Source organism: Engraulis encrasicolus, chromosome 9, assembly GCF_034702125.1.
Source record: "Engraulis encrasicolus isolate BLACKSEA-1 chromosome 9, IST_EnEncr_1.0, whole genome shotgun sequence".
Taxonomy (NCBI): domain Eukaryota; kingdom Metazoa; phylum Chordata; class Actinopteri; order Clupeiformes; family Engraulidae; genus Engraulis; species Engraulis encrasicolus.
This window is the reverse complement of record NC_085865.1, coordinates 16421317-16442440: the sequence shown is the minus strand read 5'-3', so window position 1 is coordinate 16442440 and position 21124 is coordinate 16421317. Positions and strand designations below refer to the sequence as shown.

The 21124-nt window shown below is 45.4% G+C and overlaps 1 protein-coding gene across 1 annotated transcript in view; it reads right to left on the bottom strand.

Moving 5' to 3' along the window:
• LOC134456121 (contactin-associated protein-like 2) overlaps positions 1–21124 on the bottom strand; it is a 229035-nt gene that overhangs the window by 50927 nt on the left and 156984 nt on the right. Inside the window, exons 14-15 of the mRNA XM_063207554.1 lie at positions 10179–10335; positions 7410–7537 (exon numbers count right to left, since the gene is read on the bottom strand). Of these exons, the coding sequence (XP_063063624.1) occupies positions 7410–7537; positions 10179–10335 (285 nt within the window). The remainder of the gene's footprint in view (positions 1–7409; positions 7538–10178; positions 10336–21124) is intronic.

Sequence of the window (21124 nt, the reverse complement as noted above, 5' to 3'; positions counted from 1 at the left end):
GAGAGAGAGCTGGCAGAGACACTCAAAGGGAAAAGTCTCATCTGCAGCTGAGTAACTCCCACACCAGATAATGAGCAAAACAACTTCTTCTCTTAACCTGAGACAGCACGTCTAAAGTTCACCTCAAGACACAAGGACAAATTGAATAGACTTACAGAAAGTGTACGGAGAGATATGTGATATTGAATATTCATTATGAGCTGTCTTTTACAGTTTACAACCAAGCTGTTCACCAAGAACAATCAAACCACTGATTATACTATTTCACAAAGTTGACCAATAGACAACAGAGAGGTAATACAATATCTGTAGCTGGACGGCACACCGCATTGACTTGTAGGATAATAGATGAGGTGTGGCCAAGTCATGAGATGGATATTACATGTGATGGATTTCGGAAAAGGATGGATGCATGGATGTGGAGAGACTCAGTTCAGCGGTCGACAGGGATGTATACGTCATTAATTGCTTGAATGAAGGTGAATTGATCCGGCTCACCTGGGAATGAAGGTGCATGACGGCCCCTGGCTAATAATACTCTTTAGTTATTCAGAGAGACTATTACAGTGGGGAAGAAGGCAGCAGAAGAGAGATGAAGAAAGGTAAAAAGCAAAAGATGGGGGATTGATTAAGATGGTGATGGATGGAGCTCATTGTCAGATGCTGAATATAAAGAACCACATAAGACGCATACATGTACATGCACTCACACACACACACCTACATGCACTCGCACAGCTGCATGCATGCATGCACGCACACACACACGCACACTTTTGTACAGTGTAATGTTATAGAGGAAATGAGTAGAGGATGAAAATCACGTCTCAATCGTGTGAAAAGGGGAGAAGAAGAAAGGTGAAAGACAAAGGATGGGGAATTGATTAAGAGGGTGATAGTTTATTGTCAGATACTGAATACACACAAATACAGATACACATACGTATACAGATGCACACACACACACTCGCACACATGCATAAATGCACACACACACGTGCGCGCACGTACACACACACACACACACATACACACACACACACACAAGCATAAATGCGCACGCACACACACACACACACACACACACACACACACACACACACACACACACACACACACACACACACACACACACACACACACACACACACACACACACACACACACACACAGTTTAATGTTACAGAGGGAGGACAAGAGGATGAAAATTATGTTCACATGCTTCGAGAGAGAGAGAGAGAGGGGGGGGGCAGTGGAAAGATAGCAGAAAAAGAAAGAGCAAAAGAGGTGAAAGACAGCAGCAAATGGGATTGTGTGAAGGAAAAAAGACAGGGTGACAAGCTGACAACGTGAGAACGAGAGAAAGAACAGCGAGGAGAAAAAGGGAAAAAAGAAGGAATACTTTCTGTGCTGTATCGGCTCAGCAACTGAAGTAATAATGTGTGTCTCTTTATTTCTCACTCTCTCTCTCACTCTCACTCTCTCTCTCTCTCTCTCTCTCTCTCTCTCTCTCTCTCTCACACACACACACACACACACACACACACACACACACACACACACACACACACACACACACACACACACACACACACACACACACACACACACACAGTTGTTTGGCCATGTACAGTATTTTGTAGTGTGGTATCAGCTTGGCTGAAGTAGCATTGTGTGTGTTCCCCTGCTAATTTCACGGCCGGTTGAGCACAGAACATTGAGTGGGAGACACAAAGTAGTTCTGAAGATACACCAACCATTGTTTATTCACACTAGCCAAATTACTCTCACAAGACATGAGCTTTGCATCCTTAAGTGTAATACACTGACTATGTTGTTGTTGGTTCGCTTCAAATGTGAATAAAACATTTTTTTTTGCTTTTCTTTTTCCCCACGTCTATTTTATCTCCTTTAAACACTGACAATACAACATGAAAAGAAGTAGCTACTGGGTGAGTGGAGAGACAGAGCCCTGCTGTCTCTAGAGGACTCTACTTTGTTTCCTGTTGTGAAATGTGTCACTTCCTCCGCTCAGAAACTCACACGAACAATGTGACTAAATCATAAATAAGAGTCTTTGTTGGAGAGGGGGAACCCTGAAGGGGGATGTGGACCATAGCAATTACTACTTTTAATTGCCAAAGCAGCTGGTTTCCTGCCTCTCTGACAGTCTCCGTGGTGGTCTTTAATTTGTTTTCCGCAGCTGAGAAAAAAACAAAACGGCATCTGCAGAGATTTAAAAGGAGATAATTCACATCCTGTGGAGCAATAAACTCCAAAGCCACATCATTCATTCCAGATCTTTTCAAATGAGCATTCTGTGTACAGCTAAAAGATGCTGTTGAACACTCTTTACTATGGTGACTCTGTGTGTCATTTTAATGTCACTGTACATGTAAACACACTACTGTATATAAACCTCACTGAGTTTTACATGGTGAATAATACTGACGGCAGGCAGCAGGCTTAAGAGCAGACATACTCCGTCCAACCCTCTCAATGTCATATTGTCACTCCAAACGACGTGCCCGGAATATGGAAATCAACCTATGGATATCATAACATTCCGCCAAAGAGAACGACTGGTGCCCTCACAGATAGCCAACGAGAGACCCATAAACCATTTGAAATGGACAACAGCGGCCATCACTGGTAGTTTGAGAGTCCACAGTCACCATAATCTTTACCAAAGCCAGCAAATGACTTATCAATCATTCAAAGAAACTAGCCGAGGGGGGACCATTAAGATCATCATCATTAGATGTGTGTGATGCTTCTCATATTTTAAAGACCATGCGGACAGCAGGAGTCCCACCCCATGAGGGCTCCTCTCATCTATAATGTGTCCCCTTCGCCAGGTTAATAATGCAAGTGACAGGGTTATCTGTCTTAATTAATTTGCCAAAACAGTCCAAGCGTTGAAACAGAAACAGCTCTATCACTCTCATTCCAATACCTTTCTATCTCTCATTTTCTGTAGACCTTTCTCTGTCTCTCATTCTTTACATTTCTCTCTCACTCCAACACTTTATTCACTGCTTCTCTCTTACTAGCCCTCCCTCACTGTCTTTTCGTCTCTGTGTCTCTATCTCTCTCTCTCTCTCTCTCTCCTGCTGTATTAGTTCATCTTTTTTTATCTTTATGTACAGTCTCCTGGTGATGAATGTCTGTTGGTTATATTACCTGCTGTGAGGCAGAACCAGTCGTGTATGTGTGTGTGTGTGTGTGTGTGTGTGTGTGTGTGTGTGTGTGTGTGTGTGTGTGTGTGTGTGTGTGTGTGTGTGTGTGTGTGTGTGTGTGTGTGTGTGTGTGTGTGTGTATGTGTGTGTGTGTAATTACTCCTGTGTACAAATGCACAGTAACATACGCAGGGCCTCACCTCTGTGTGTAATTTCCTTTCTAACTACTGGGGCTCCTGACCTGGGATCAGCCTATCAGCCTTGACTTAAATAGTAGCATGAGGGTGATGCTGATTAAAATGCACTCAAAGGAAGTCTTTCCACATCCCCCCAAGCCACGGTGGAGGGCAAAAAATGTTCATCGACAATTGCAGAATTCAGAATTAAAGGTCAGCACCCAGGAAATTCCTTTTCTTAAATGAATTGCATGGTCTATTTCATCACACAGAATAGAATGACATTTTAAACTTGTCTAGTTTTCTTCACATTCTTCGACAGCTTCAAAATGACAAGTAAAACATCTCAACGAGTTCAAGACCAAGCAAGTAGGCTACAAACAATCAGCTGACAAAAAAAAAACGAACAAAAAACTCTTTCACACACACACAGGGAAAACCCTAAACACCTCACAAGCCGTTTAAGTATATGGGTTACGTAGATCCCTGAATGGGGAACCTAGTGTGTGAACAAATACTTGTTTCCAGCAGGGCCAAGAGTAATTCTATTGATTAATTGCATAATAAGGTGTCCTCAATGGCTCCCCCCAGTCTTTGGTATATTATTACGTCTATGATAAACCTGACACTACCAGTACTATACATTAGACACACGCACGCGCGCACGCGCACGCACGCACGCACACGCACACACACACACACACCCACACACACACACACACACACAGTTAACTTAATTAACTAATTTGGAGTTCTTGCCATAAATAATGAATGGCTCTTTAACACTTTCTGAGGCTCGTGCTGAGAGGCATTTGCAGTTCCGCTCCAGAGCACATACACACAAGTGCAGGCACACATGGGCACGTTCAAAACACACACACAAACACACACACACACGCACACGTACGCGCACGCACACGCGCACGCACACGCACACACACGCACACACACGCACACACACGCACACACACACACACACACACACACACACACACACACACACACACACACACACACACACACACACACACACAGAAACGTACCCTTGATACGTAGACCCATGAACAGGCACACACAAGCATGCACACACGCACACACGCCGGCACGCACACACACGCATGCACGCACGCACAAACAGTATGTGTGGGACAACTGCTGTGTGAGCCAAGTGAGGTCTGGTCCTCTCAGGATGCTGCTTATCCGCACAGCATTAATATTTCTCTCCTGTGGAGACTGCAATGAGCTTAGCAAACACACACATGCACGCATGCACACAGACAGGACATGCACACACAAACACACACACTCGCACACACAACACGCACACACAAACACATTTTTTCTCTCCTTCCAGCACTTGTTCTGAATACAGATTGATTTAATTGGATGCATTTTTTTACCTAGAGCTAAGCTGCCACTACCAAACTCTTTTTTTTGTTAGCTTTGCCTTATAAATAACACACATAATAAATAAACATGAGTTATGCCGTTAAAACTTATTCTGTGTGTGTGTGTGTGTGTCTGATGAGAGAAAGAGAGAGAGAGAGAGAGAGAGAGAGAGAGAGAGAGAGAGAGAGAGAGAGAGAGAGAGAGAGAGAGAGAGAGAGAGCACATGCATGCGTTTGTGTTAAGGATGGTGTGGACTGATGCGTCCACTGTTTGACCTTGGACTCTGGTTCTGGTTCAGTGTGTGTGTGTGTGTGTGTGTGTGTGTGTGTGTGTGTGTGTGTGTGTGTGTGTGTGTGTGTGTGTGTGTGTGTGTGTGTGTGTGTGTGTGTGTGTGTGTGTGTGTGTTCATTATGGGTTTCCTCATGTGTATCGTCGTCCCCTGCCTCTGCTACCTCTCCTCCTGTCATTAGCCACCTCACTGGGCAGATTCTGCTGTTCTCTCCTCTCCTCTTCTCTTCCCTCCTCTACTCTCCTCTCCTCTCCTTTCCTCTCCTTTCCTCTCCTCTCCTCTCCTCTCCTCTCCTCTCTTCTTCTCTCCTCTCCTGTCCTCTCCTCTCCTCTCTACTCCTCTTTCCTCTCCTCTCGTTAACAGCAAGGCATGGGTCGCTGCTCCCCTTTCTCCTTTATGCTCTCCTCTGCTCCTCTCCTCCTCTATGCTCTCCTCTGCTCCTCTCCTCCTATTATGCTCTCCTCTGCTCCTCTTTCCCTCTATGCTCTCCTCTGCCTATCCACTGCTACACTCCACTCCTCTCCACAGGTGTGCTCGCCTTCTCTGCCCAACAGCAGCAGGGTTGGTGTGGCTGGTGTGGCTGGTGTGGCTGGTGTGGCTGGTGTGGCTGATGTGGCTGGTGTGTCTGGTGTGACTTGTGTGGCTGGTGTTTGTGCTAAGCAGGTGACTGTAATGAGTCGACTGGCTGCAGCTGATGTGAGCAGTAAGCACAGGCCAATTAATGGACATAATGAGGCGTGGAGAAACTCAGCACTTGGTGCACAGATGAAGCTCAGGGAACCAAAGGGGCATGAAGGGAGAGAGAGAGAGAGAGAGAGAGAGAGAGAGAGAGAGAGAGAGAGAGAGAGAGAGAGAGAGAGAGAGAGAGAGAGACAGAGAGAGAGAGAGAGAGAGAGAGAGAACATGCATGCGTCTGTGTTAAGGATGGTGTGGACTGATGCGTCCACTGTTTGACCTTGGACTCTGGTTCTGGTTCAGTGGATGTTGTTTGGATGCCCTGGGAAGCAGCCCATGCAGTGAGCAGTTTAGTGTTAACTGTTGCAGATGCAGGGCTCCACTCTGACTTGAGCCTGATATGTTTTCAGATGTGTACGGCACTGCAAATCTACCACATCTCCTAGGCCATTTCTGACTACTTCCACATCATGGAGAAAGAAAGAAGGGATGTACAGTAAGGAAAGGCAGATCGCATATTGATTGCATTTATTGTTCGTTGTGGTTTGCTGGCTGGTTGTTGCCTTCTCCTTTCCTGTGTGTTTGTATTCTTTCCTGTGTGTGTGTGCATCAGGAGATTGAATGTTTTCTGTGATTATGGGGACACAGTGGAGGAGATATAAATGACGTGCTAGTTTAGAGAATCACAGCTTGCTGCCTTGATGTTCCCTAGATGCCTCGAGACACAAAGCGTTGGCTGAGCATCATGCTGTTGCAGCTGCTGATAATGATTCTGCTACTGGAGATGGCAGTAAAAAAGGTGGAGAAAAAGCAGGGGAAATAAGAGGAGGCAATAACGTCTCATATCTCAAGCCTGAGCCTACTGCCACTGCCAGCTGATGGCAGTAGCAGTGTTGGCAGTGGTGATGACAGTGGTGGAGACAATGGCAGTGGTGGAGCGATGCGGTGAGGTGGGAAGGTTGAATAAACAATTGTGTCTTCACCAGCTTCACAGAGCTTTGACAGTGAGTCATTTGGTGTTGTTAAGAGTTGAGTCTAAGAGTAAGAGTCTTTTTGAACTTGTAATGATTGTGCTCGATGTGAGCCTCAACAAATGACGCTTAATATTGACACTGACGGTACAGAATGGGTATTAACCACAGGGTTTAACCCAACCAGTCCCAGCTAGCACACGTTAGCACACAGCACAACAAGATGCAGAGGAAGCAATGACTGGCTGTCTATGGGCCTTTGCTCACTGGTTTCCGACAAAGCGTGGAGTACTGCCAACATTCCATTCCACTGTGTTCAATACAACCCCGCATACCAGTGCTGATGTTCCCTGATGTCGGCTGCCAATTACGGCAGAGCTCTATTTTGTCGGAGCAGACCCTTGTTTATCCATGCTTTGCTGTGATGAAATTGGCCATTTACTGTGTATAGCACATCTGCACCAGTGTGTGAAGGTAACCAAAATGGTCGGAACCGATGGTGCTCCGCAGTGCTGTCGGTGTAGCCTGGGAACTCCCACACTGCCTTTAGTTCTACACAATCGTTTCGATCTGAATCTCACTTGTGATTAGGTCTGGTGTTAACCAGGCAACTGTCGGTGTGGAGTCCCTAATTAATCGTGGCCACATTTCCACGAAATAACCCCTTGAAACACAAATACAAGAAACAAGTAAACAAGGCCATAATGACATGTAAGAGGTGTAAACTCACGGTCTCCGTGGCAACGCAAAGGCCCGACCGTCACCTTGGCCTCGGAACCCGCTCGATTGGTGTCTCCCACGGCAAGCTGGTTGACAGGTAAGTTCTCTTTATAGACCAGCAGTCCTGAGTCCTCTCTCCTACAGAAGAGAGATAACGGCTGATCAATGACCCTGCTAAGAAGAGGGGCTTACACACTTGGCCTTTTGGTTTCAGTCCTCCAGTCACTTTCCGTGGTGTTATTTGAGTCCCTTGCACTTTACCCACCTTCCTCAACCCTACCAGAGAGAGAAATAAAGGCTGATCAATGACCTTGCTAAGATGTGGAGTTAACACACTTGACCCTTTTAATGTGACTCCTTTGCAGAACTTGGCACATACTTCCTCAAAGCAGTGTGTGGGTGCCTCCAGTTCTCACGCCTACAGGAGAGAGAGAAAGGCTGATCAATGACCCTCTTAAGGTGCATACATACAGTATACACTTTGGTTTGAGTCCCTCACAGTATTCCTCACAGCAGTGTTTTGCCCTTTTTTTGTGAGTCCCTTTTTGTGTGCAGGACTTAAGACAGAACCCTCCCACCTTCATGAGAGAGATAGTGGGTGATCAAGACAAATGAGAGACAAACATAATGGGGTACATAATAATGAAATGAGTTTGGGAAAAAGTGCAAGAAAAAACAGGAGATAATATTGAAGGAGGGAAAAAGCAAGTGATGAAAAAAAAGAGAGTGGAGAGGTGCAAACGGGCCCATAATGAGAGCACTTTATGTAGTGGCGATAAATACCCATCACATGCTACAGCATCCTCAGAACAAACATTAATATAAACACTTATTACAGAGTCGGGCGGCAAAGCGTCATGCGTGCACCATTTTAATGAGAACATCCATCATCGTTGCAATGAGACAATGAAATGAAAACAATCATTTCTAGCAAAGCAGCCACAATATCACTCATAGGATGCAGACATTGTGTGCCCGTCCTTGTGCACCCGCCCTTGTGTGTGTGTGTGTGTGTGTGTGTGTGTGTGTGTGTGTGTGTGTGTGTGTGTGTGTGTGTGTGTGTGTGTGTGTGTGTGTGTGTGTGTGTGTGTGTGTGTGTGTGTGTGTGTGTGTGTGTGTGTTCGTGTTTGCATGTCTTTATTCCAGTACCACAACTGCAGTTGTAACCCTCTCCCCATGCACTTAACCAACAACGAATGTCGGATATGAGTGGGAGTTCAGTATTATCGTAGTCTAAAACAAAACGCCCTCGAGCCTGTCATTTTAACGCAGAAACACCAGCTGTAAACTAAACATGAAGCTCGATGCGCGTGCGCGCACGCACATGTGTGTGTGTGTGTGTGTGTGTGTGTGTGTGTGTGTGTGTGTGTGTGTGTGTATGTGTGCGCGTGCGTGTTTAAGAGTAGTGAAGCAAAATCAGTTGCTAAGTGCCCTCAAATGGCGGCTGTGCTGTATGTCAACAGCTGGAGAGAATGCACTCACATACAATTACTTTGACATGTAAAGTGTGGAAGAGAACAGTCTGTGGTTGTGTATGCAGGTGTGTGATGGTATGTGTGTGGGTGGGTTGTGGGTGCTGGGAAAGTTACTTTGAAAAAGTAACTAATTGCAAGTACCAGTTACTTCTCCAAAAAGTAATTGCTTTAGTAACTGCGTTACTTCACTATAAAAGTAACTCGTTACCAGGAAAAGTATTTTTTGCGTTACTTTTTTTTGCTTAAAATGTCAAAGAAACAAAAGAACAGTTAAATGGGGGTTTCATCCTTGTTCTGTGATGCTATTTTGGCTGTGATGCTATTTTTGCTCAAGATGCTATCAAATATCTTCATGACCAATTGGCCTATTATCAATGGTAAATGTTAATCCAGTTCACAACGTAGGGATGTTCTCATTTGTCTTCATCGAGATGGATTTTTTGCAACAAGAGCCTTTAACAACTTCGACCCCACAGTGGATAGGGGCAACATGTTTTCAACCACATACCTGCCGATTATTTTGTTGAGCTCACTCGTGTCCTGAGAAATCAGGTTTGGCTTGCCTCCCTCTCCCTCTTCGATACAACTGAAACTATGGGGCTTGGAGGTGTGCCACCACGCGATGTTGAGAGGTGCTTAGTGAAATTAGAGTCGCGCGTTACGGACGTAACTTTGTTTCCAAGGCACAGTAGGCCTATACGTTGGATATGAACATTATTGCCTTTGACTGCAACTAGCGTGAAATGATTCCGGTATTTACCTTTGGAATATGCAACCTCGCGGCTTTACTGCCATCATCTCCTCTATTCTTTATCCCTGCGCTTCCTGTGAACTCGGTGTGTAGTAGAATGACTTGTGTTTACACGCGTGGGAGCATAGATGACTCTCCGCCCCTTAACACTTTTTAAGCAAATCACGTTCAGCTATTTTGTTCTCATGCATGCAGCGGGTGAATGTGAGCATATTAAAAGCCGGCTTGGTAGAGATTTATGCGGCGTTGCCATTTGGTCCTAGATTTCGTCAGCAGCCAGTGCACACTGGCGCCGCAATTCATAAAATTGTAGTGTGTCACGTTACCTCTTGAGTAACGGCGTTACATTTATGGATAAAGTAATTAAGTAATTATTCCGTTACTCAAAATGAGGCTCCATTAGTAACGCCGTTATACTCTAACGCCGTTACTCCCAGCACTGATTATGACAGACTGTGTAACTGAGAAGGGCTGTGTATCAGACTGCAGGACAAGTACACCATAGTGATGTGACTGTGTGTGTGTGTGTGTGTGTGTGTGTGTGTGTGCTCACCATTGTTTCTGGTCTGCGTCACAGTTGCAGTAGTATTTGGGGTCTGTGCAGTTGCGCTCTATGCCACAGGCACACTTCTGGATGCCCTGACTGCTTCCTCCCCAGTAGAAATGCTTCTCATTGCCCCGGCCAACCCACCACGTGTACGGCACGCCATCTGCACACACACACATGCAAGGCAAAGACACAGAGATTGTAGATTGAGATACAGATTCATCAACATAATAAAACAACAAACCAGAGCTAATAGTATGAGTTGGAGTCCAGTCCCCAGTAACAAGTATCTACTTTCCAAGCAGTCAGGGCCTCACTTTCGCAACCTACAGTACTTATTTCTGCACACACCTGCAACTCAGTGTGTGTGTGTGTGTGTGTGTGTGTGTGTGTGTGTGTGTGTGTGTGTGTGTGTGTGTGTGTGTGTGTGTGTGTGTGTGTGCGTGTGTGCGTGTGTGTATGCGTGTGCGTGTGTGCACGTGCATGTGTAGTTATTCAGTAGGGTATTTCTCTGTAACAAAACAATGTTCCCCAGGAGCAATATGTTTCTTCACCTGTTCTCCAACTGTCTGGCTTCTTCCTCGTCATGAACTGTTCCCCGATATCCAAGAGCACCAAACAAACTTAAATGAACAAACTGAAGACTGCTTGAGCTTCCAGCCACACGTGTGCCTTTCATTGCCAAAATAATGTTCTGACTTTTATCTAAATTATTTGGTGATATCCCTCACAACAGTGCAACAGCACATAGGCCTAATGGCGAGAGTTTTTCCCTCAGCACGTACTGAAAGCTAATCGGACGTCTAATGACAGGTGGTGCTGACGGACAGCGCATGAGGGAAAGAAGTTGCAAACTTGATCGTGTTCGGTTTCGTCAGTCCAACGGAACACTTCTGGCTAAAGAAAATGAATCTGCATTGCAACAAATCTAGTTAGGCCTAGGTCTATATAGGCTATCCAAGATATTTAATTTAGACAGAATCCTTTCAAGCCGTGCAGCATCAACGTGGTCATATAGCCTACTGTCTGCACTTGTTCCGTTGCCTGCCTCATAGCAGAGAAGGAATGGCTTGCTGTTGTTGAGGATTTGTAACGTGGATTATCGAAACTGAAGAGTTGATTTCTTCTATTGATACCTTTTTGTTTGGTATAATTACGGACAATGCAAATAACTGATTTTTGTGACGTTCGGAGATTTTTGGAAGGAATATAATCGAAATAGTCCCGCCGCTTGGGTTATTGTTTTTCGCGTGCATGTGGATGAGCATAGGCTATTGAATTTGATTGAAGCCTAATAGGCCTACTGAACAGTGGACTGAAATTGACAGACATGAAAGACTCACTACTCCACGGGCAAATATCGGGAGAAATTAAGCACCACCAGCATGGACAGCTCCCCACGAGTCACTTATAATGGTTGGTCTTTTCCTGGGATTTGATTCATGTCGTTTGGGGGAAAATATTAAAATAGCCTTTGTAATGGTAAGAATATTTCCAAAGAGCCAAGATGGGGCTTAAGATCAATATGGGCCAGGTTTGTGTCCGTGCGTACACACACACACACACACACACTCTCTCTCTCTCTCTCTCTCTCTCTCTCTCTCTCTCTCTCTCTCTCTCTCTCTCTCTCTCTCTCTCTCTCTCTCTCTCTCGCGCGCGCGCGCGCGCCACAGACCCACGAAAGTGCAAGACAAGTTTTCACCACCTCGTGAAGTGTTTAGACCTGGCCTATTTAATGTCGCTGTAAATTGGTGTAATGTAGCAGAAAGTGCGAGACATTCGCTGGACTCCTTGCACGCAACAAGTTGTGAAATGATTTCTTAACGGTTTTAACCGCATCATTCGCGACTCTCGAGCAGTTTGAGAACTGAGAAGAATGAGAGAGAGAGAGAGGGCAGTGACTACCATGTCACTGAGACGTGTGTGCTGTGCATACTGAATCCAAGTGCAGAAAAAAAACATATCCATATAGATTATTACATAATGCACCATGTTATTACATTTCCATCAAAAAAAAAAGTTGCGGCCGCATTCCGTAATAAATTTCGCATTTTGTAATAATTTATTACAAGATGAGAAAAAAGTTATTACGAAATGCGTTCAAGAAATGTATTACGAAATGCGTAAATTATTACACAATGCGGCAATTGTCACCGCATTATGTAATAATTTGTTACATTATTACATATTGCACCGTTATTACATAATGCGGCGTTACAACTGAGCTCGAGGCTTTTGCCAGATGATATGCGGAGCCAAAATCTTTGGTGGAGTACAGAGGATGGCGTCGCGAGGCTAGGATTTAATAATCATGAGAACAGAAAGAAAGCACCCTAGACCTGTACGGGATGAACTAGGCAATGATATCAAAGCTACTGGGACCAAAATCACTGAGAAAACAACTGGCAGCACTTAATGCCACAGAGGTTTAAAATCCTGTAGTGCACACATGGTATCTCTACTTCAGAAGGAACCTGTGCAGTCCCACCTGAGGTTTGCCAACAAACATCAGACTGGTTTTGGATATGATAAGGATGTGCTGTAGTCAGATGAAACCAAAATCAAGCTGTTTGGCATTAACACAATTCAATGTGTTTTGAGAAATTGTGTTTTGAGAAAATGTGTTTTAATATTTATTTTTCTTCAAAATGCTACTATTACTATGTCAGAACGCTATAAAGGACTTTTAGGAAAAGCACAACAATTACCTCCTCTTAATGTATGTTCTCTACAAGTCTTCTGTTGTCCAGTCTTGCACTTTAAATGTCTGTATGAGCACTGTCTATGTCCATACTGTCTTATGTCCATGTATAAGTACTGTCTATGTCTATACTGTCTATGTCCTTACCTAGATTAGTCTATGTCTGCATGGGAAAGCAAGAAATGTAATTTCAAATTCTTTGTATGACCAGTGCATGTAAAGAAATTGACAATAAAACCTACTTGACTTGACTTGACTTGAAAGAGAACTGCTGTCTATGATCCCAAGAACACCCTCCTCACCATCATGCATGAAAGTTGTATCATTATGGTTTGAGGGTGTTTGTCTGGCCAAGGCACAGGACAACTTCACATCGTCAACGAATGGATGGATGGAGACATGTAATGTGCAATCCTGAGTGCAAACATCCTTCCCTCCACCACTACACTGAAGGTGGGCCATTTTTGGATCTCCCAACATGATAATAATACACAGCATACAATCAAAGCAACGAAGGAGTGGCTCAAGAAGAAGCATATTAAAGTTGTGAAGTGGCCTAGACAGTCTCCAAATATTAACCCTATAGTAATTCTATGGAGGGAACTGAACCTCCCATTTGCCAAGCTACAGCCACAAACTATTAATGTTTTAGAGATAATCTGCAAAGAAAAATGGGCAAAAATCTTTTCTACTATAATCATGCTCAAACATTGTCATCAACTAAAAGAAGCGTCTGACCTCAGTGCTAGACAACTAGGGCTTTGCCACAACGCAATTTATCTTCTTTAGCTAGAGGGGTCAAATACTTATTTGCCAAAATTAAATACAAATCAATTAAAATATATTATTTTAAGTTATTTTCTGGAATTTCTTTTTGATATTCTGTCTCTCCATGTTTGAATACATATTATCATTAAATTTATAGACTGATCATGTCTTTATTAGTGGGCGAACCTGCAAAATCAGCAAGGGATCAAATACATATTGGACTCACTGTATGTGATGCGATATTGTTTTTTTTTTTGGGGGGGGGGGTAATTCATTTTAATATGTGAGGTGCTACAGTTTTTTATCTTTCTTTTTTCAAATATGTTTCTCTTTGTTGAGGTTTCCTACGATAACAGTCATCTGATGGGGCCTTCAAAGACAGCACCATGAACAATTAAGCACCTGAAGAACAACATCGGCCCAATTCGAAACAGGGAAGGCAGCTGTCCTTCCAGTGAGCTAACTGGACATCGAGTCATGAAGTGTGGATCGAAACGAAAAATTGCTTTATTTCCTCTCTCGGCAGTTGACTGTATTTGTGGGCGTAACGAGGATATTTCAAGGATACATCAGATGTTGACTTCGCTGCCTTGGTACCCAACATGCTGTGCGCCACCTCCCTCTCAACCGGAAACCTGAAAAACAAACATGGCTACTACCCAATCATACTCTTTATTCTGACACTTATGTATGCAGATATTGAAAATCGAATGCATAAATCAACATTGTAGTATCTAAACATGCTGTCGCTAGATCTATTTATAGCCTATTTTACGATTCCGCCATCTGACGATCATTCACCGTTCAAATAGCATGCGTAAGCTAAGCGCTAACGTGATGAACGTAACTCCCGCCATAGAATCGCAAGAATCGCCGTAACATCAAATGCGCAAGGCGGCGCACTCTTTAGTGCCGTTCGTAACGGCTGCCTCATCAGCTAACTTCGCCTATCTGATCAGTGACCTGTTTATGTAGGAGGAGAGTCATCGAGTCACTGCCTCCCGTTTCGAATTCAGCCACCATCTCCTTCACTCTCTTCTCCTTCAAAACAGACTTACCAACATGACTTGCCTTCACAACAGACTTGCTGACATGATTGCAATCATAGCTTAACACAAAACAAAAAGGTTCATGTTTTTGTTTGTTTACTTTGCTTCACTCTAGCAGGTAATTTACTTCACGTCATTCAAACTGTCATGAGAGGAAGTAAACAGAACGGCAGCCATGTTTGATCATTAACCCCGCGATGACATGTACTGCCCACCTGTTGACAAGATGGATGACAGCCTCCATAATGGAGCAGCAAGAAAATGATTTATCCGTAGCGGTAATTAACTTTACAGTCACTACTTTCGGCCAAAATCCTATAATCTAAGACAAAGTCAATAAGGTCACTTAGTGCTAAACAACACAATCATAAGTTCTGAGACCAAGGTCAGAGAGGTCACATCATCTTGAATCAAAAAATGATTTTTGTATAAATGCAGTCTCACCCACTCACTCTCTTATTGCCTGGTTTGAGGCTTGGCTTATACACCCATCATCCACACACACACACACGTACACACACACACACACACACACACACACACACACACACACACACACACACACACACACACACACACACACACACACACACACACACACACACACACACACACACACACACACACACACTGACACTCACTGCAGATGACTTGATCTCCAACAAAACAAATTAGAAAGTGTACACCTGACGTTATGTGCATGTGTGTGTGTTTATGCATATGCGTTTCGTGTGTGCGTGCGTGTGTGTGTTTGTATTGGTCTGTGTCCTGTTGGTTTACTCTCCTCCTGAGTGTCAGGCTCATTAAACAGTGGGGCAGCCCGGATGGACTACTGCCTTTATCTGGAGGCCTCTTCCAACTCTCCTCACATCACAAACCCCCACCTCCCATTCTCCCCCTGTAACCCTCCAAACATCACATACCCCTCCCTCCCCTACTCCCCATGCCCCCTCCGTTACACCACCCCCTCCCGTTCCCATCGCAGCCTCCCACCCTCCAGCCCCCCTCCCCTACTCCCCATGCCCCCTCCGTTACACCACCCCCTCCCGTTCCCATCGCAGCCTCCCACCCTCCAGCCCCCCTCCATACCATTCTCCCCATGCCCTCCTCCATTACCCCACCCCACCCCACCCCCATCACACTCCCACTTCATCCCATCCTCCCCCCCCCCCCCTCCATCGCACCACCCCTCCTCCTTCCCAGACTACTGCTGTTATCAGCATGCCTTAGCTCCTTGCCATGCCCCCCCACCCCCTATTCTGCTCGTTCCACCATCCTGCCCTCTTCCAAACCTCTTCCCTAGATCGCTCCCTTCACACCGGGGCATCCCTGCTCTACCTTGACTACTGCCCACCCCAGAGCCCCTCAACCCACACAGTGCCCTCTCATTCTTAACCTCTCGTCGACCCCTCTGTCTCAAGACCCTCGCTTCACACAGTGCCCTCTCACCCACACCCCTCTTCCCCTCTCATCCAGCCCTCTTCCCCTCTCATCCACACCCCTCTTCCCCTCTCATCCACACCCCTCTTCCCCTCTCACCCACACCCCTCTTCCCCTCTCATCCAGCCCTCTTCCCCTCTCATCCAGCCCTCTTCCCCTCTCATCCACACCCCTCTTCCCCTCTCATCCAGCCCTCTTCCCCTCTCATCCACAACCCTCTTCCCCTCTCACCCACACCCCTCTTCCCCTCTTGTCCAGCCCTCAGATAAAGCCTCATCAATCACAGTCTATCACCATCCTCAACCTTATTTAGTGCAGAGAGGGAGGGCAGATGAGCAGGAAGAGGGGAGGGGAGAGAGAGAGATGAAGAGAGAGGATGGGAGAAAGTATAAAAGGAAAGAGAGTGATGCAGAGACAGAGGGCAAAGGAGAGAAGAGGAGTGGAGTGGAGAGGGGGTAGGAGAGGGAAGTAGAGGTGGTGGAGAGAGGGTATAGGAGAGAAGAGGGGGTGGGGAGAGAGCAGTGGTTGAGGTCAGGTGTCTGTATTGGAACTGACTGGCAGTTTGGCAGTGTGCTGTGCTGTGCTGTGCTGTGCCATGTGTTATGCTATGATCCATTTTCCTTTTTACAATTCATGAGGAAGGCAGAGGATTGTGGCGGAAATGATTTCTCCAACCACTGCTCAGAAGTGCAAATGAAGGTGTGAGAGGAAGAGAAGAATGTGACAAAAGAAATGTGGAACTCGTTCTCCTTGATGTGGCAAAAAAGGATTGGTTTTTGGCAGGCATTTGGCATGTGTTAGGGTGCAAAGCCCATGGCATGAACTTTACAGGGGAGAGAAAGCAGCACATTTATACTGTGCGTGCGTGCGTACTTGCGTGCGTACTTGCGTGCGTGCGTGCACGTACATGGGTGTGTGTGTAGTCCTTGTCTGTCTGGATTATTCGGCCATGTCACCCAGCTACAGTCCAATCCAACACAAACATCTCCTTCATATTCCACACAGAAATGAGAGGAAAGGAGAGAGAGGCAAGGCCAACACCAACATTGATCAATGGGATACGAAAAGCTTCATGTCCCTCTGACATTCGGAGATTAGTGTGTGTGTGAGTTTGTGCACGTGCGCGCGCATGTGTGTGTGTGTGTGTGTGTGTGTGTGTGTGTGTGTGTGTGCACAACAAATAGCCAAATATTGCTCAATATCCTCCATTATTGGTAGTCGTCATATTTGGAGAAGGAGGTGTTGTTTGTACCCTTAAAACTGCTCTTATTTTGAGACCCACAATGGATTATGACTAATGACTAAGCATCATTGTATCTGTAACATTTATGTCCATATGTACATATTGTGAATTGTGGACATAAATAAAGTAGTTAAATGTGTGTGTGTGTGTGTGTGTGTGTGTGTGTGTGTGTGTGTGTGTGTGTGTGTGTGTGTGTGTGTGTGTGTGCGTGTGTGTGTGTGTGCGCGTGTGTGTGTGTGTGTGTGTGTGTGTGTGTGTGTGTGTGTGTGTGTGTGTGTGTGTGTGTGTGTGTGTGTGTGTGTGTGTGTTGTATTCACAGGCAGGGAGCCCCATTCTGCGCTGGCTCTAGACAGTCCTGATGGCACTCTCAGTGCTCATGTCGTGCTCAGTGCCCAACAAGGCATTTGCACTTTCTCATGCTCTTCTCTCTCTCTCTCTCTCTCTCTCTCTCTCTCTCTCTCTCTCTCTCTCTCTCTCTCTCTCTCTCTCTCTCTCTCTCTCTCTCACACACACACACACACACACACTCACTCTCTCTCTCATACTCTCTCTCTCCCTTTCTCCATCTCTCAGGCACTCTTTCACCCTGTCTGCCGTTGTTTCCATCACAGTTCTCGCTCTTTTCTTTGATGAGTGCATTTTGCCTCCTCTATTTCTCTTTCTCTCCTTCAGTCTCTCTCTCCTTCCACTGCCTCACCACTGCACCTCACCTTTGAGCTCTCCCTCTCTTTCTTTCCATCTCTCTGCCTTTCTCGTTATGCCTTGCTCCATACAATCGCCGGAAGCCTCCTACTCTTTCCTACGCTTTCTATCTCTGACTCTGTCTCTCTGACTCTGTCCCTCTGTCCCTCACTCTCTCTCAATACCCTTAAATACATCTCAGGGGAGGGCCACTGTAGTGGAGACGGTGTGTGTGTGTGTGTGTGTGTGTGTGTGTGTGTGTGTGTGTGTGTGTGTGTGTGTGTGTGTGTGTGTGTGTGTGTGTGTGTGTGTGTGTGTGTGTGTGTGTGTGTGTGTGTGTGTGTGTGTGTGTGTGTGTGTGTGTGTGAAACTCATTAGGGCTTTTCTTCACTGGTCCCCTGGGAGTCTTTCTCAAGCTTGGGGAAAAATGGCGGACACCAAACCACTTATGTTTTCCTCCAAACACACACACACGCACGCACACACGAATGCAGGCCTGCAGGCATGCACTGCAATGGTTTTCCTGCAATGGAGAATGGTGAGCAGGAAGCAACAGAGTTGGGGGGATAAAAAAAAAATCATCATTGTATAATCATCGATGAGGTATACTTCGTGCATCACCATTTCTTCTCTCAGCTTATCTGATGTATTTCATACTACAGCTCACAGACATCTCACGTGCCACCATGACTCTGCACAACGAGAGCAGGTCTAAAGCACAGAGCCAACGTATTGATTCCTATAATTTTCTACTTTGCCACCAGTGAATGTGGGCTCCTGTTAGACACCCCCATGGTATCATATCACTGGAATGGCTCACAGGGGAAATACAGGCAGACAGGGCAGCAAGCCACCGGGCTAGATGTTGTTTGATGAGCTTCTCTCTTCTGGACTTCCCCTTGAATTACAGTACTTGGCCAGCTTATAGTGTGTGTGTGTGTGTGTGTGTGTGTGTGTGTGTGTGTGTGTGTGTGTGTGTGTGTGTGTGTGTGTGTGTGTGTGTGTGTGTGTGTGTGTGTGTGTGTGTGTGTGTGTCTGTGTGTGTGTGTGTGTGTGTGTGTGTGTGTGTGTGTGTGTGTGTGTGTGTGTGTGCGCGCGCGCGTGCGTGCATGCTCAAACGGGAATTGGTCATTTATGTACGGCAGTTTAACACCAGAATAAGGCCATAAACCTCATGACCACAGGCCCATATAGCTGCAATGTGATTGGAAATAGCTGAGCAGGGTGCACTTCTTACCACCACCCTGTTCTTTATCACCTCTGTTACCACCAGCCTTCTCTGACTACCCCACTGTTGCTGACAGGGGGCCTTAAGGGCCCCCCAAAATTTGAATAGGGGCGGCCCTGGCAGCGCCCCTGTCCCCCTGGCAGTACCCATAGAGCCAACATGGCACAGCTGTGAACCACCTCTGTTGTCACCCACCCTTTTTAAGACGCATCAGGCCACTACCTTGGTCTGACCTGGCATCTCCCTGTAACCCATCTCATCCTCTCTCTCATCCTCCCGACCTCCTGCCCATATGAGCTAGACACCCGAGGGTGATATCACCATGGTGACATACAGCTCTGTCAGAGAGGGCTCCACCCTTAACAACATATCTATTGATCTGCTATGCAGCACTACCGCACGTGCTGTGTGTTATGCTACCGCGTGTACTGTGTGTTTTCCTGGGCTCCGGTGTGTTGTTTGGCTGCCAAGCTTTAATCTGGAAAGATTTATGTCTGAAACGTATAAACGTGTGTCTTGTTTATTTCAGCTAGCTCTCCTCTCTTACCCGTCAGCTCTTGTCAGGTGCGATCCACACTTACCTAATTGGACACTCTAAGACAGGTAACTCACCAGGATACAGCATCATTACCGTCTTCCTTCACAACCAAGTGATGGGAGAAAGAAACCATCTCGTTATGTGTTTCTACATCTCGCAAATGGCCATTAAAAACATTTCTGACTTAATCACATGCGTAATTCAATTTCAATGTTTAGTAGGGTGAAGGGATGAAAGAGGAAGATGTATCATGAAGAAATCCTGCACTAAAAGTATGCCATATTCACACAATCTTCAAAGAACGATGTCAAGTAATACCACTATCACTAGCACAGAATGTTACTGTACCCTCAACCATATAACTTAATACATAACTTTATAAATTTACACTGTGCAAGGGGAAGAGTATCTGCACAATTATGAATAGGATCTTATAGGTAAAACAGGGCATTCAATCAAGCCAGTTTAATTTCAAGTGAGGAGGTCGAACTGCACAGTCAACAAAAAAGTAAGTGAAAGCGCAGTTAGCCTAAGTTTGCCCAAGACTATATGCAGTCAATCACAATTTTTTCCTTTGCACACTCTCGCGATGACATACAGTGCATTCAGTCAGTCCACAGGCCCATACACTGAAACAACCCATAAACTACTGTATATTCACTACTGTCATTGTGCCTGCAGGACTCTGGTGAAGATGTGACATTACCATGGAAATGTTTGCAACTTATGTTGTGCAACATAGTGTTACTCTCTTGTGTCTCTAAGGTCATTCAGCACACATATAGCACACATATACCCTGAAGAGTCGTCATGATAATAATAAATGTTGTCCACACAATCAGTCCGTATACATCCATCCTGTACAATAAACTGTGTCAAGGTCTTGGAGCAAGCCATGGAAGCTGTAATGTGGTTGGTTAGTTGGTAAGTATTTATCATCTTCTCTCCTGTAGGGCTTCATCATAAGACTCCTTTAGTGATGTATACTGGTGTGCTTTGGGACTTTGCTGTTGTTGTTCATGGTGCAAGCGCTCTCTCTCTCTGCTTTAAAAAAATGACAATCCCTCAGGACCCGTAGGAAGAGAAAGAGGATGAGAAGCACTCCCTCAGGGCAAAGTGAGGATGAGGAATAGGAGGAGTGGGGGGTGGGGGTTATCTGTTTTGAAATAAGACTTGAGAAATATTTTGCTCTGAAGAGAGGTACAGGAACAGAAAAGAGGTCATCGATCAATCTAGAACACCACTTTCAGTTTTTTCTCCCTTCTTTGGTGGGTTTGAAAGTCTGATCACATTATTGCCTAGAG